The sequence below is a fragment of the Electrophorus electricus genome, chromosome 25 (genome assembly GCF_013358815.1).
Source record: "Electrophorus electricus isolate fEleEle1 chromosome 25, fEleEle1.pri, whole genome shotgun sequence".
Taxonomy (NCBI): domain Eukaryota; kingdom Metazoa; phylum Chordata; class Actinopteri; order Gymnotiformes; family Gymnotidae; genus Electrophorus; species Electrophorus electricus.
In genome coordinates, this window is record NC_049559.1 from 8,529,364 (window position 1) to 8,545,337 (window position 15,974).

General features: G+C 42.3%; 1 protein-coding gene across 2 annotated transcripts in view; it reads left to right on the forward strand.

The window, feature by feature from the left end:
• nalcn (sodium leak channel, non-selective) overlaps positions 1-15,974 on the forward strand; it is a 72,677-nt gene that overhangs the window by 32,193 nt on the left and 24,510 nt on the right. For both annotated transcript variants that reach the window (XM_035522684.1, XM_027001422.2), the window contains exons 15-17: positions 2,973-3,164; positions 4,342-4,479; positions 6,636-6,710. In XM_035522684.1, coding sequence (XP_035378577.1) covers positions 2,973-3,164; positions 4,342-4,479; positions 6,636-6,710 — 405 coding nt within the window. The remainder of the gene's footprint in view (positions 1-2,972; positions 3,165-4,341; positions 4,480-6,635; positions 6,711-15,974) is intronic.

Sequence of the window (15,974 nt, forward strand, 5' to 3'; positions counted from 1 at the left end):
AACTATGATTACCATGCTGTTTATTAAATGCTTGCATTAAATAGTGATATACCATGTATAATAATATTTTGCAGAATTAAGGATACTAGGTTTTTAAGTCAAGAATTATTGCAGTTCCATATTTAAATGTAACATTTGTCCCTATTAAATGATGTAGTACTTTTCTCAGCATTGATCCCTGTATTTCTACAGTATTCTAGATCATTGGTATCATTGTAGATCATTGGTATAACCTACTGTACTGGCTAGGATATATTCTGTGAGTAAATGACAAAACACTTTTGTAAGTTGCTCTGGATAAGAGCGTCTGCTAAATGCCATAAATGTAAATGTAAATGTAGTACTTCAGTCTCTTTGCAAACCGATTGATATAATCACGCATACAAAATGTGTCATGGTTCTAGAATTTCACATGATGCCATTTACCACAGATCGGATAACACTATTGGCAGTTCTGACAATATGGTTAATGACTGACTAAGCAAATGATAAAATATTGTTATGTTTTTAAGTATTTGATGTAAACAACAGTATATACCTGTGCAGATATGCATGAAATGTGCTCATTTTCTCTTAAAAGTTCAGAATAATGAACTATTCAATTTCAGTAGAAATTGAATATAATATTGTATTCAGGAAACTGTGTTTGCTACTGTTTCTAAGAGATTGTGAAGGAGTCATAAGAATTTAAAATTGTATGTTTCATCCTTATCTGGGATTAATCAAAGATAACCTGAGTTTTGACTGTAGACCTCTCCTTATCTTCTGTAGACCTCTCCTTACCTTCTGTAAACCTCTCCTTATCTTCTGTAGACCTCTCCTATCTCCTTATCTTCTGCTTATTAAAGAATTTAAGCTTTCTGACACAAATTAATTTAGAATATTTGTGCGGCATCAGTGAACCTGAGATAAGAGTGTTATCTGGAAGTACCGTGTCCCCTTAATTAATTTAAATGATGGCATTCAAACTATGCATTACAATGCTCCCCTTAAAATCAGCATGTACAAGCTGGCCTTTATTTATTGAATGCATCTTAGTCAAACCGTATCCATTCTCTGCTAGCAGGCCTGTTTCTTAAGATGACAGGACTGAACATCACCGCTTGGGATGTTATTACGTTTGGGTAACCCCCCACACGGATTGTGCCAGTATTCCCGTGAATACACACGCAAATAATGCTTTTTGTGTTTCAAAGGTGTTGCAAAAAGAGGTATACGCAACAGGTCCTGCTGTTCACTACAGTCTCTCCTCCACAACGATCCCTGAAAGAGTTCGGCATGGAGACGGGACCCGCTAGGTCGTCCGCAGCTAATCAGGCGCGGATGGTGGGGTCTCGTAAAGCATGCGGCAGGTTGCTGCGGTAGAGCTAGCCGAGGATGGAGGGAGGGCTGTTTTTGTTGACAGGGCTCATTAAGAACACAGCCTACATCACGCCCAGCGCTCAGCTCTCCGCCGAAGAGCGCGGGACGCGGGATGCCGCGCTTTGTGGGCGGATTATTCTTAGCTTCTCGGTGTGCGCAGGTCTATTATGAACATGCACCGTGAACAGCTTGTTTGATGAGTCACTGCACGTTCTGAACTAGGAAATGAGTCACTTGGAATGATAAGCCTTGCGTTTGGTCACAGAGGTAATGTGATAATAATTGATTGAATATGTTTTTCGTGACATTTATGTTCTGAATTTCTTTCAGTCAGTTTACTCAATTCATGGCTTGTGCCAAACACCAGAATTAAACAGGTAATTTGTAATTAAATTAAACAGAATTAAACAGGTAATTTAGGGCTTTGGATAAAAATTGTTAAAAGTATATGGAAAAGCTATTGAATTTATCATGTTAAAATAACCCAAAATAAAATGAATACATTTTACACTGGTGTTATAAGTTGCTATTAAGAACAGTGTTACTTATTCAGTTCAGAATCAGTCTGGCTTCCTAATTTGTTCTGTGTTTCACTTCTAAAGGTCAAACCAAGCCTTTGTCATCTAAATTGGTGATAAAAGGACATGGAGAAGAGACCACTCCTTCTGTGAATAATGTTTCATCATAAATATTGCCTCTCATATTTGTTTCCAGAGTGCTTAATTGGCCCTTGTTCACATCATCCTAAACTACACAATGAGAACCGTACACGATCCAGAGATAAATATTCTATTGCGTGATATATAAGCATTTCTTTGCATGGGATGGTCCATCTTAGCAGTTCATTTCACTCTGGGGGGAGCATGCCGTTCTGTTAGCTTTGTTAGCAGTTTTGATTATGGTGCTAATGAAGATATGTAATTGGACTTCAGTTGAACTTTTCCAAAACGTAATAGGCCAAGTCTTAGTTGGGAGAGGAGATCGGTGGGTTAGAATGTTAGGCAAGAGTCAGCTGAGTGCGATGCCTGGATCAATACCCTGTCCTTACTCTTGATCAATGTCTGACCGTGATGCATTGCTCATAGATTTTTATAGATTTGTTGTCACCAGAAGCAATTTGGAACCTGCTAAAATAACAGAGAAATATACAGTGTTATTAGTGTGAAAGGAAAATAAAAATCAATGTTTGCTTTTATATCAATTTATAATCAATGTTTTCCATTTTCCCCATGTGTGTTCTCCTTTTTTTCCATCTTGGGTTATCACTGAATTGTTTCAGAATGATTCGTTAAAGATGGTAAACATTACAAAAGCACCATGCCAACACACAAATGCATAACATTTATAAGCATTCCATTATGTGTGGGAAGTTCCTACAAACTGTCTTCAAGGTTACCAATTATTAAATTAACGAACAGTATGGATTTGGATTTGGGATTAAATTAAAGAGGTTAACCAGAAAGGATGAGGGAAAGGCACTCAACTACACCAGACATCTTATTTCTCCATTTTATCATTTTATTTGCTCTTGAAACCGCTTCCCTTTATGTAACAAAGGCCACAGTTCAACGTGAAGCATGCTGACCTTGGAAGATCTTACCTCTCTGTAGGTGTTGAGAGTGGTGCGTCTGATCAAGATCTCTCCTGCACTCGAGGACTTTGTGTACAAGATCTTTGGTCCAGGGAAGAAGCTGGGAAGTCTGGTGGTGTTCACAGCCAGCCTCCTCATCGTCATGTCTGCCATCAGTCTGCAAATGTTCTGCTTTGTGGAGGACCTAGACCGCTTCACCACCTTTCCGCGGGTAAGATCTCCCACTCTGTCTGCATCAAACAGCTGAGATCACATCACAGCAAATTGCTAAGTTTGGGAAGAACTGGATACAAATGAAACACAACAGCATCACAATATTAAATATTTTAGCAGATGTAAGACTTGGTGCCAAGTCCTTTGATACTGAGTGCCGGTGAGATTGGCTCTCATTAGCCAAATCTTTTTTATCCTTGTTTGTCCTGGGACTCGGAGAGGACCAGGTAAACAGATGCCTCTCATTTCCGAGGCTTCTTGGTCCGGGTGGCATAATAATCACTGAAGATAATGATGTTTAGCTGGTTTGCCTGCCAGCAGACCTGTTGCAAAATTGTGTTCGTCTGCAGACCCTCATAGCAGGCCCTTGTAGCCAGTGTGAACAGGTTGCTTCAATGCTGTCCATGTTTAGTTGCCCCAGATCCTTATTTGACTTCCACGCGAAAAAGTCTTACATACGTACCAAAGTCATTTCAGTGGCACTGGCAGGGTTATATTTTAAAGTATGTACAAGAAACAGTCCCCCGAAAATGTTTGGTTGTTTTCTTTTGCACATTTCTTGGCTACTTATTTGCTCGCTAACACAAAAGGTAAGCTAAGTTCGGCCGAATCCCACATGGCCAACAATCACTTTTAAATGCTAGAAATGTCGATCATGCAGTGACCTGTAGCCAGTGACATTAATACCAGTCATTGGCCTTCAAATGTGTTTGCATCATAACATTGTGAGTGGACACATTTTAGGCAGCCATCTCATTCTCCAGCATATTTTTAAAAAAAGGAGAATCCAAAGAATGATCTGCTGTTGTCACACTTTTATATTCAATATATTCAAAATGCTCCAAAAATGAACAAAACCATAAAAACAAATGGTTGCACGGTGCAAAAAGGATTATGGCTACCAGCGCCAACAGCCATTGTATCAGGTATGTCGTATTAAAAGCAATTCGCGTTATCACATTTACATTTAAATATTCAAAATCGGGGCAGGCCTATTAATGTCACTTTATTACCGTTCACAGCTTGGAATTCGGCTGTATTCTCAGGCTGGAGCCGGAGGCCCCCCGGCGCAGCCGCATGAGTTTGTGAGGCCGGTGGCGTGTCGCCTCTGGGTGGAGTGCAGCGTGATGAGGGAACGCTGACCGAAAGCTCACGTTTGTGTTCCTTTCCTGCAGGCCTTCATGTCCATGTTTCAGATCCTCACCCAGGAAGGCTGGGTGGACGTGATGGACCAGACCTTGGCAGCAGTGGGGCGCATGTGGGCTCCAGTGGTGGCCATTTACTTTATCCTCTACCACCTGTTTGCCACTCTGGTAAAAACACTCTCCTCAGATGGGTCTTATAACAGAGAAGCCTCACAGTCTTCAGAAACACTGTGAACTGCTGTGACCAAGCTGGTAGTTGTTGTCTTGTGATAGTCAAGCACAGGCTTTTCTTCATGCGTATTTAGTATGTTAACTTCTAATAATAATGACCCCTGCTGGTTATGATTTCAGTGTAATGAATGATATATGGATGCACGTGTCAACAGCTCGGCTTCAGACCCCGCACAATCATCCGTTTTTGTCAGTCATGCTCTTAGTTCGGTTCCCACCTCGCTGTAGCTGTAATCACCCATCATCGCGGCTCTGAGGCTTGTTCTTGTGTTTGACATTTGACAAGCTGGAGTGAGTGAAGAGCTGCCGTTTAAATGTGACATTTAAGCATGAGCTCACCAGTAACGAGGGAGCAGTTGGGGCATGTAATCAAGGAACGACTGCATTGCTTATTCAGTCGCTGTCAAAAAAAAAAAAAAAAGAGAAAAGAAAGAAGAAAAGAAAAGTGTGCGCCAAATGTTCTTGAGAAAAGCTCTAAACATTCTACAAGCATGCTGTGGATCAGAAAGCGATGAAGTGAAAATTTCAGGATGGTTTAGCAGTGAGATGTAGGTCGTTATTACACTGTATATAGTATATAGAGGTGGTAAAAAATGCAGTCTAGTACACAAGGTTTCCTGAAAAAACAGGACATTTCAGACAGAGCAAAGCAGTTTATGTTCAAAATAGTACATGTTTAAATTATAATATTAATTCTATGGTGTTCTAAATTTTCCAGAGTGTAATGTTTTTTTCCTTAGGTTTGCTAACTTCATTGTTGCCATAGCAACAAATGCAATGAAAACAGATATGCCTTGCCACTGGAAACGAAAAATGCAATGTCTAGCCGATTACATCTCTCACATGAGGTACAATAGACAACGTCTGTAGTGATCCATAAGGAGGAATGGGTGACAACAACCAATCCTTTTGTGATAGTCCTCCAACAAAGAGGTTTGTGTGAGATTAACCCATTTTAGTATCCATCTGTTGGATTTGTCAAGAAACATTTCTTTGCCCAATATTCTGGGTGTGTACGCACATTATTTTGGAGGTACGTTGATGACGTTTTTGTTACTGGTACATGCAGAATGGAAGAGCTCCTGCAGGTAATCTTTTCTTTCTCCAAATTCCAGCTCTAGAATATACATAGATTATGGCACATTCTTGCAATGTCAGTCGGCATGAAGATGTTTCAGTTCTTAAATTCTGGCTTAAATAACACAATCCATTATAAACCCACAGAATCTCATTCTTATTTGCCGTACAACCCTTCACATTCTAAGGCCTGCAAAAACTCCACCTTTTACACACAGCTACTAAGGCTTACGTCCATTTGCAGTAAGAATGAAAACTTCCACCAGAAAATGTGGAAATATTTTCAGAACTGTGGCTTTCCTAAGAAAGTCATAGATGGTGCCTTCGTTTTACTTGTTCAGAAAATGGATACACTGACCTGTAAACAATTTACTGCTAAGACAGCATGAATTCCTTTGGTGCTTATCCCTTATCTTACAAATTAAACAGTTTCTTAAATTATATGTAAACAATTCAGGATACCCCAGGATGATGCGGAGACCTCATCCCTTTTTAAGGAGCCTCCATGTATCTCCTACAGATGAGATGAAAACATCAAAACATGTACTTGAAGAGTGAGATTAATGACCAGCCGATTAATAACTGTGGTATTATGGACTGCAACTGCTCTAGATTTTCTGCATGGGAATTTATTAACAAAGCCACTAAACTAGCACCAAAGGATCAGTTGTTGTTATCCAGTCCTCCTCATGCATTTCTGCGGTTATCTGTTATATCTCTTGCAAGAGATACAGCTGTACCAAGAGAAGGCTTACTGGTTGAACACATTTGGATTATCAGAATTAAGGTTTTGCCATGGAATGTTGTTGCTAATGGACACAGCATTAATGACGTATCTGTTTGCATTAACAGCTTCTGCTGTAGCAGCAGTGAAGTCAAGGCAAATTAATGATTCATTTGCGATTAAATTATAATTAGCATGTGAATGTGTCACCATGCATTTTAGAAGCCATTTGTTCCCAAGCTAGATGGATTCTTCATCAACTTTATGATTCTTCATCATCTCTGTTTTCCAGATCCTGCTGAGTCTGTTTGTGGCAGTCATTCTGGACAATCTTGAGCTTGATGAAGATCTAAAAAAGCTGAAACAGGTAAGACATTTTTAGAAATGGTGTACTCAGTTTCATTAGAGTTCTCTCTAACTCTAAACATCACTGACTTGAGTGGTAGAAATGGAGCTGACAAATAGAGTTATACAGGCATGTCATTTTCCAGGACTTTTCAGTAGTGAGGGATTTGTCAGTTGTACTGAGGTGTTCACCACCTGCGGGGCGGCGATGGCAGATAGCCACTCATTAAGACTATAGCAGCAGAGCACTCTGGCCTTCCTTTCTGAAAACTATAAGGAAAAAAAAAACTGATGGTGTAAGGCATGATGGGATAGACGATGTGAATTACTTGTTAGAGTTAGGAGTAGTTACAGTTATGAGAGGAGAGGAACCGCTAATAGCCATGTGCGGTCACTGAGGGTTCTGAACTGTGTGTAGGGCAAAACCTTTAGTTTGGTGGCAGAATGAAAACACTTTAGATGTTTTTTTTAATTTTTTTATTTGTATGTATCAATTCAGGACAGGAGGTAACAAAGACCATACTGCTTCAAAACCACTCAGCTCGCAACAGAATGCAAGGATGGTGCAAGCTAGCAAACAGCTGACAAATAAAAGGAAATGATTCATCTTACAAGATACCTTGAACAGTGCTTCACAGTAGGCATCCAGAGCCCCTCCTGAGTGGAGAGGGAAAAGCATGGGAAAAACCTTCTCAGCAAGAAGACTTTCCAAAGTTTCTTGACAAAAATGAAATTTCACGCTTAGTAGTGTGGTGTAAAAAGGCCTTTCAGAGTGGCTTCTGCAATGAATGATCGTGAGAAAATGGTAAGTGGGGCCGCTTGTCCTCGATCCTGGAGGGCAAATATGTGCGTGTTGAACGAAGAGAGATTCGTGAATAAAAGATGAGAAGTATTTCTTCAGAAAGACCCAAGAAACATTAGTCAGAATGGCCGACAGACTGCTGAAATGAGCACGCTGTGGAACGCTTATACGCCTTGAGCTTTCATGTGTAAAATCTATGGTACACAGGTAAATATGACTCATCATATCATTAGCCTGTAAAAAACATTACCTGGCAACGCTCCTTGATTCCAGGGGCTGGATCGCTGGTAGAGCTTGCTGTGTGATCATTAATAAGGTGCCTCCTTCATCACATGGAGATGAGCTACAGCTACCAGGGACCATCACTGGGGGAAGTGGCTTTGGAGTGCAATTAGGGCTCTGCTTTCTTTGGACTGAAGTTAATATTTCAGACTACCGGCATCACATTTCACATACTTTACAACTGACTGCAAAAAATAATTGAGATTAAATAACTCACACATGCACTATATGGACAAAAGTATTGGGACAGACCTCTTACTCATTTAAGTGTTTCATTCAGTCACAATGCCACTGATGTATAAACTCGAGCACCTAGCCATGCGTTCTGACTTTAAAAACATTAGTGAAAGAATGGGTTGTTGTAAAGAGCTCACTGAATTCAGGCATGGTACTGTAATGGCATGCCACCATTGCAATAAGTCAGTTTGTGAAATTTCTTCCCTCCATGATAAACTGCGAGTGGGAATAATGGAAAAGTGGAAGTTGCATGACACCCTTACATCACCAGACACAATGTCCAGCGTCAGATGGAGTGGTGCAGACCACGCCACCACTAGACTCTGGAGCAGTGGAACTGTGTTTTGTGGAGTGACAAATCACGCTTCTCTATCTGCCTTTCTGATGGGCAAGTCTTGGTTTGGCGAATGCCAGGAGAACATTACCTTCCAAGTGCTTCCAAGTTTGTGGGAACAGTTTGGGGAAGGCCCTTTCCTGTTCCAGCATCACTGTGCCCCATTACATGATGCAAGGTCCCTAAAGGCAGGGTTGGATGAGCTTGGCCTCAACCCCTTGATCAACGAGAACAGAGAGCCAGGTCCACTTGTCCAACATCAGTGTCTGACTTCAGAAACGCACTTCTGGATGAATAGACAAAAATTCCCACACCCCAAAATCTTGCAGAAAGACTTCCCAGAAGAGTAAAGCTGTTATAGCTGCAAAGGAAGGAGCAACTCCATATTACTGCCTATGGTTTAAGAATGGGGGGTTGTAAAAGCTGCCGTAGACGTAATGTATGGTTGTCCCAATATTTTTGTCAATAAGTGTACATTGAAATCATTCACTGGAAGATAAGAGCAGAAGGTAAAAGTATTGCTATTATGATAAAACATTTCTGGAAATTTAGGTTTAGGTAAATACTGCCCATAACAAGATCCAAGATCTCAGATCAGTAGAAAAGGACCTACCTACCACCTGTACAGTGGTTGAAAAGCAATACCTGTGTGTAACTACCCGAAGCTAGGGATCATATCATTTACATCCCAGTGGTATGAAAAGATATGGGGCACACTGAAGACTTGGTGCATCTGGCATTGCATGTAAATGGCACTGAGAAACTCGCAAGATGCGCGGGTTTAATATCTCACACGAAAATGTATTATCATTACTGGCGCTAATTTACATAACAGTGGCATGCACAGAAATGGTGCCTAACACTGAGATGTAAATTATATGATTGCCAGTAATGCCATTGGAAAATCCTTATATAAGAAGTCTAATTTTTTTTTTTTTTTTTGCAAATTTGTTACTACCCACCTGTGCTGTGAGTGCTCTTCTCCATCTCCTGGCTTGCTTTCAACACCCAGACATGCCCAGATCGCTTCTCCTTTAGCCACAGCTGACTGATTCACTGCTCAGTCTGTAAAATTGCCTATTTTACAGGTGCCTCCAGTACAGATGGGGCAAACCAAAAATAGACTGCTAGATTATGACTGCTCTTCAAGAGTACGGCGGAAGTGGACCTTTTATAAACTGCTGGCTTTGAAGCAATTCGATGACTGACCTTGACTGCAGCTCGACTGGTCCAGCCTGATGCGGAACAAATAACGGCTAGATGGGTTTTGTCCTGTTGGATCACGGCTCTGATTTGGTGGCTGAGCGACAGCACGGAGGGTTCCTCTGAAGCTTGTTTTTGTAGCTTTCGGAGAGCAGATTGCTCTCCCCTGCGATAATGTCATCGGTAACTGCCTTTAAGAGCGCTTGTGGCCCCATTGCTCTCAGCCATGCGACACTTGTAGTTGGTAACGAGAGTGCGTTACAAGTCACGAAATTGTGGGGAAACATGTAGCATTTTCAGTAGGGTACACTGGTAATTGCAAGTCATTATCACAATTGCAGTGTGGTTCAGATTAATCACAATTATGATTTTTGTTCATTTGTTCAGGTTGTTTTGGTGATGGAAGTAATAGTCTTGTGGTTCAGATAGGACAATGACCTTTCGAATACCTTTCTGTTGCTCAAAAATGTTAGTTGTTACAGCATGTCACTCTGCAGTGATAACCCAGTCACTGTCTGAAACCGAAACAGCGAGCAAAAACATAACCTGATGTAAAATGCAAAACAATCAATTTACCTGATTGTTTTTGCAAACATTATTTATTATTCAAGCTGCCAAGTAAACTGGCAAGATCACTGTGTCAAAAGATTGTAATGTTTGCTAATGTGTAGTATTTACAAAGACATCAGGTGGTTAATGCAGCAAAGAAGATATTGTTAAAGATGAGACTAATTGCTGCTGCTGTCAACACACTGTAGTCCTGCATGCACACTGTAGTCCTGCATGCACACTGTAGTCCCGCATGCACACTGTAGTCCTGATGCAGTTCATGCACACTTTATGACTGGGTTGCACTGGTACTGGATGGGGATGCAACAGTAGGATTTGTGTTTGTGAATAAATACTGACGAGGATCAGCATTTCACTGAGATTTATCATTCGTTTGTGTGTCTTTATGCTGGCTGGGCACTTGAGCTATACCTGTAAGAGGTGTGGGGTGTGAAAGGGGGAACAGCTCATGCGCTCCCTCTCTCTCTCTCTCTCTCTCTCTCTCTCTCTCTCTCTCTCTCTCTCTCTTTTTTCTTTCTTCTCCTATTCGTTTTTGTTTCTATCCACACATTAGCACAATTGCTTGCACACCGACACACTCGCTCATCCAAACCTGCTCATACATAAGACCTAAACATTCTTCGAAGTGGGTCCCTTTAGTGATTTAATATTAAAAGTATCCTGTCTGCAAAACACTATATTGTGTCTGTGACCCCTATATGTTGTAGTCAAATGAGCCAGCAGTAGCATCATTGGGGCCTTCATGATGAAATCCCATGTCAGGTTAAAGCACCATCTTGAACCACAGTTTTGTGAGTGTGGTAAGCCAGCAGTGGGAGTTATAGACTTTAACATTTCCATGTCTACAAAGTGCTTTTAATAGTGCATGTTGTCTGCTGTAATTTGACTAATTTTATTAAATGATTTCATGAATTAGGAAGATAATAAGGTGCCCTAACAAAAACATTTAACCAAAGCTTTTCATGTTTTTATGTAGATCTTGTAGATTTCTGTACAGTGATCTTCCTTTTCTTTTTGATTTGTGGCAGAGGCATTTGTGTTATTTTCATTACATAAGCATCCTGTTTTTGTAAGTAGGTAGCAGAATGTGGTATACGTTTAGTTCCAGTTGAATGACATACTTTTGTATAGCTGACACTGTGTAAGACAGAAGACTGCCACAGAACTGGAGTTATGCTGTCGATAACTGTCTGAAGCACAAAGCCAGTGGATGTTAGACATGTGGGAATTGTGTTTCCGCTCGCTTTGCCTCTCTGCACTCGTTTTGTGAATGTTACAAGCAAAAACCGTCATATATGACAGAACTCGGGAGACGAATCTGCCTCAGTTTGATTGATGTCCAGGGCCCTGGGTGAGCTGGGGGAATTGATGAGTCAGGTTGTTCTAGAATTGTTTCACATTTAATGTTTGCTGTACGTTCCACAAACAAAAGCGACATTTCCCATGCAGGGGGACGGAAGAATTGGGATTGCCTAACATAAACTCTGCGCTTGTTCTCTGAACAAGGTCCTTGTACTCAGATGTCATACACTGGCTGATGTGCTGATGTTGTTGTATGATGGGAATTACAGTGAAAAACTAAAATAATTGAAATTGATTGAAATTTTAATTTGAATTGGGGAACATCAAAGGTTCCTTGTAGTGCAACTTTCTCCCAAATCCCCCCTTTGATAGCAGCAGTCTTGTCTTGCATTCTAAATCTTCCCGTGGTTCGCTCTCTTGCTGCTTTTTCTCTCTGTCTCTCTCCCTGAGTACCATGCTGGCCCCACATAACAGCGTTCTGAAGTCCCCTCTCAGAACGGCACTGCTTTGAAACACCATCCCCGTTTCCATGGAGAGGAAGAAAAAAGGGCTCCTAGCTAGTGCTCTCAGGCCAGATGGGTTTGCATTTGATGACCAAGCAGCTTTCGCTGGATTCGTTTTGCGTTTGGTACTCTGAGAGGGCACCATTTCTGCCTCGCACACTGGTCTCACAATGTGGGATTTTTTTATTTTTTTTTGTCTGGTGCACTTTGTTTGTTTGGAGCTGTTCCGTTTCACATGTCTCCGTGGTGTGTTCCAGTATGTTTACATTGATAGCGACTGCACTGCCCAGTCTCCTTTGACCGTGGAGCATGTTGGCATTAACAGAAGTCTGACGCTCCCATGTTAGGCATCTGCTATTAAACCTTGTCTCTAAAATCAGATGTAAGGTTAGACTCCGTAGAGAGGAATTGTGACATTTTGGAAGCAGGAGCAAAACGCAGAGTGCAAAATACGAAATGTCTGTTTGCAGAGCTCGGTTGCCAAAAAGGCTTCACAATCAAAAGCAGAGGAACAGTCTTGCAAATTCTCTGGTATGCTGGGGTCTCGCAATGCGAAGCACTGAACTTGGGTGTCTGTGGGGATTAAATAGGGGTGAACATGGAAGAGGAACAGGTGAGAGTGGTGATTCAGTTGTGGAGTGTGGAGTGACTGAGTGTGGAGTGACTGAGTGCTGTGTATGAGTTTGGTGAAGGTTGGCTGGATACCAACCTGGGCCTGACAGTAATAGAATGCCTTAACTAAAATCTGTTGGTAACATTGTTTGATCAAAAAAGATTTGCCATAGAAGTGTGACAACTGGAAATAATCGTCTACTATTACTCAGAAGGGATGTATGTGACGGGTATGTCTGTAGAACTTTGAATAAAATTGTATTATAACTTGAAAATACTTTGTTGATCATTGTTGAACTAACTTGCATATTAGTTTGTCTTCCCAAAATACAAACATAATCAGTTCAAGATCTGTTCAAGAATCAGTTCAAGGAAAGCCCTTTCCTCTGGCCTGCTGTTCATATGAGCATCTTTAGTATCATTCACATGGATTAGAATCTTTCGAACGTGGAGTAGCAACACCTGCTTTTGCTCTCGTGAGACCACAGATGCTGGTGTGGGGCACTGCAGAATGCTTTGTCATTTTGATCACTTTGAATATGTGCAGCCGCTTTATATCTGACTCATTAGAGACTATGTTTAGAGTTTCTCTGAATATTCCCAACACCTCGGGTGTTTAGGAAATAAACATTTTTAGTATGCAACAGAAATGATTTAGTATGCAACAGAAGTGTTCTTTACCATGTGATAGCATGATCAGTTAAATTTAAATGATAACATTCATCATCATTTGAGAAATGCAACATAGGCCTCTCTGGAAATGACTTGCATCTGTCAGTGCTGACAGCTGTTTTGTCTTGATTTACATTCCAAATCCATGAACACACATAACAAAGGCACCCATGTCCAAATCTGTAGTGATGGATTGTATATTCACCTTATGCTCTCTTTATAGTATAAGCAGGTTTTTTTTGGGAATGCCACTTCACTAAAACCCAGGGGTGTTTTCACATTGGAAAATTCTCACAAAAATAAATAAATAAAATAAATAAATAAAAAATAAATTTTATATATTAGTTCCCTCTACAGTATTCTCTAACCTACTGTATTGGCTAAGATGTATTCTATGGATAAATGACAAAGCACTTTTGTAAGTCACTCTAGCTAAGATATATATTATTCAGAAGTGCTTTTGTAATGTTGCACTGAATTGCATTCTGAAGTTTCAGTGAGTTAGAGTTGGAGATTAAGGAACAAGCAGTTAGACATTAGGAGTGGCGAAGAGCCAGACCCACGAGCAGACCCAACAAAGCGAGCTGTCACCGTGCAACAGGACTCACCCGTGAGATGGCGCGTTCCTTGATTAAGCGAGTCGGTTCAGCTCGTTGGGCGGCGTGGCCGAGCGCCCGCCGGTGCCGACGGATCATCAGTAAAAGGCTACGGGATAAGCGGAGGCGGAGCTAACGAATTCCGGCGTGTTCCACGCCTCGCCGATCAGCCGCCCATAGCAGGAAGTGCCTAACGAGCTCCCCGTAGCCGCCGTCGGGACTCGACTCTGCGCGCGCGCCACGGCGCTCTCATCAGCACTGATTGAAATGGCACGTTTATTGCGTGTAATTAGGCTCGAGACGTTTTGAATGGATGGCAGCGACACCTTTACCTGCTAGAGGGGGCTAGAAATAATTGACATAAGCGCCCAAGAGAGGCCTGAGAAGGGGGTCCACCGGCGGGGTCTGCCGGCGCATACAAAGCAGGCAGGTCCTTGATGTCTGCAAGGCGAATCTGTTTCAGCTGCGCTGGAGTGCAGGCAAATGCTGTTTACTGACCTCGTCTGTGACTGTCGGCATCGTGAGGCATCGTGCAAATTATGCGGAAGATGTTTTGTCAAAAGTGAACGGACGGGGCATCACATCGTGAGCGGAGAGAAGCGGCCTCGCCGGTTCCGTCTCACCATCGCGTGTAGGTCACGTCTCTTAATTTGGCCCGCTCGTTTGGCTGCTCGTGGGCTGTGTCTCCTTTTGATTGGGGAGACTGATTGGTTGATGGAAGCTCAACAAATCATTACTTCCCTCCAGCTAAATGGCAACGAGAAGCAGTTAGCAGTAGCAGGGGAAAATGGGAGAGTTTTTCAGTGACAGAAATCAAGTGGGAGAGTTTTTTCCTTTTAGTGGTGGCGTATGTGTGTGTGTGTGTGTGTGTGTGTGTGTGTGTGTGCGCGTGCGCGTGCGTGTGCGCGTGTGCGTGTGCGCGTGTGTGAGTGTGTGTGTGTGTGTGTGTGTGTGTGCTGGGGGGGGACCCAACATCCCTGTTATAAGACGCCTCTGCGGGCAAGGTTGGCTGTGGACCGCGGAGCAGGTCGGGGGCTGCGGTCGGAGGGAGAGAGACTCAAAAGGGAGCGGAAGGGACGGCAGAACATTCATTACAGCTTCATTTGCAGAGGACTTCCAAAATGCCATCTGTGCAGGTGAATAATGAAAAAGACAATGCAAGGCTCTCTGTTTTCAAGCCTGGCTTTCCCAGCAGACAGTGGAAAATAATGAGCTCGAAGCTCTCGCGCCCACTAGTGCATGTGTCTGCCTATATGTGTGGGCAGGGTCAGCAGATCAGCAAACGATAAGATGGCACCATCAACATGGGCCCTCCAGCCTGTGCTGTTAATTGCGATATTTTTCTGTCTCAATTTTGCCTTTCTCTTCATTTATCCATCCACATCATGAGCATTGCACGATCATCCGATTGTCCGGATGTAGCTTCGTCCTCCCACGTTGGCCCCGTGTTTGAAATTCCGCCACATGCCTTACTTGCGCAGCAAGGTCGAATTGGATGTCTGAGTCTTGAACTTCGTAAAACATCACCATGTTGCCTGGTGTGTGACGTTTGCCAGGCTTTTCCATCTAACCATGCTGCCATCTAGTGCAGGACCTGCACACATGTTGCCAAATCTGTTTGTATTCAGCGTGCAGGAGGAAGGCATGACGCTGTAGTGCTGATGGTACAGCTCTGGAGCCCACTCAGTCTCACTGTGGGAGACGAGGCAGAGCTGGAATTGTAGAGCTCTGTTGGCGTAAAGCACTCGTCTTGTATAACTTACCGACACAGCTCTGAAATTAGCTCAGAATTTGTGAATAAAAGCCAGAAATGGTAGAAGAGTAAAGAAAACATCTCCTCTTCTGCTGCCAAGGGGGCTGAACTAGCTGCTTCCAATTGCTCAGTCTGGCGCACGGATCAGGAGGGACAGTAAATCTGATCTATGGTGAGTGTTTCTCTCCTGCCCTTGTGGGCATAAAGCACATCTGCTCTTCAGAAAGCCCTAAAGGAGTGTAGCACAGCTCAAACACACCCCCACACAGACATAAGCACACATACACACAGGCTGAAACCCTAAAGAACATTTAGCTGTCTGTTTACACACACACACACACACACATATATATATATATATATATATATATATATATATATATATATGCGCACACAAGCTCTGCTGGATGGGACGGACAT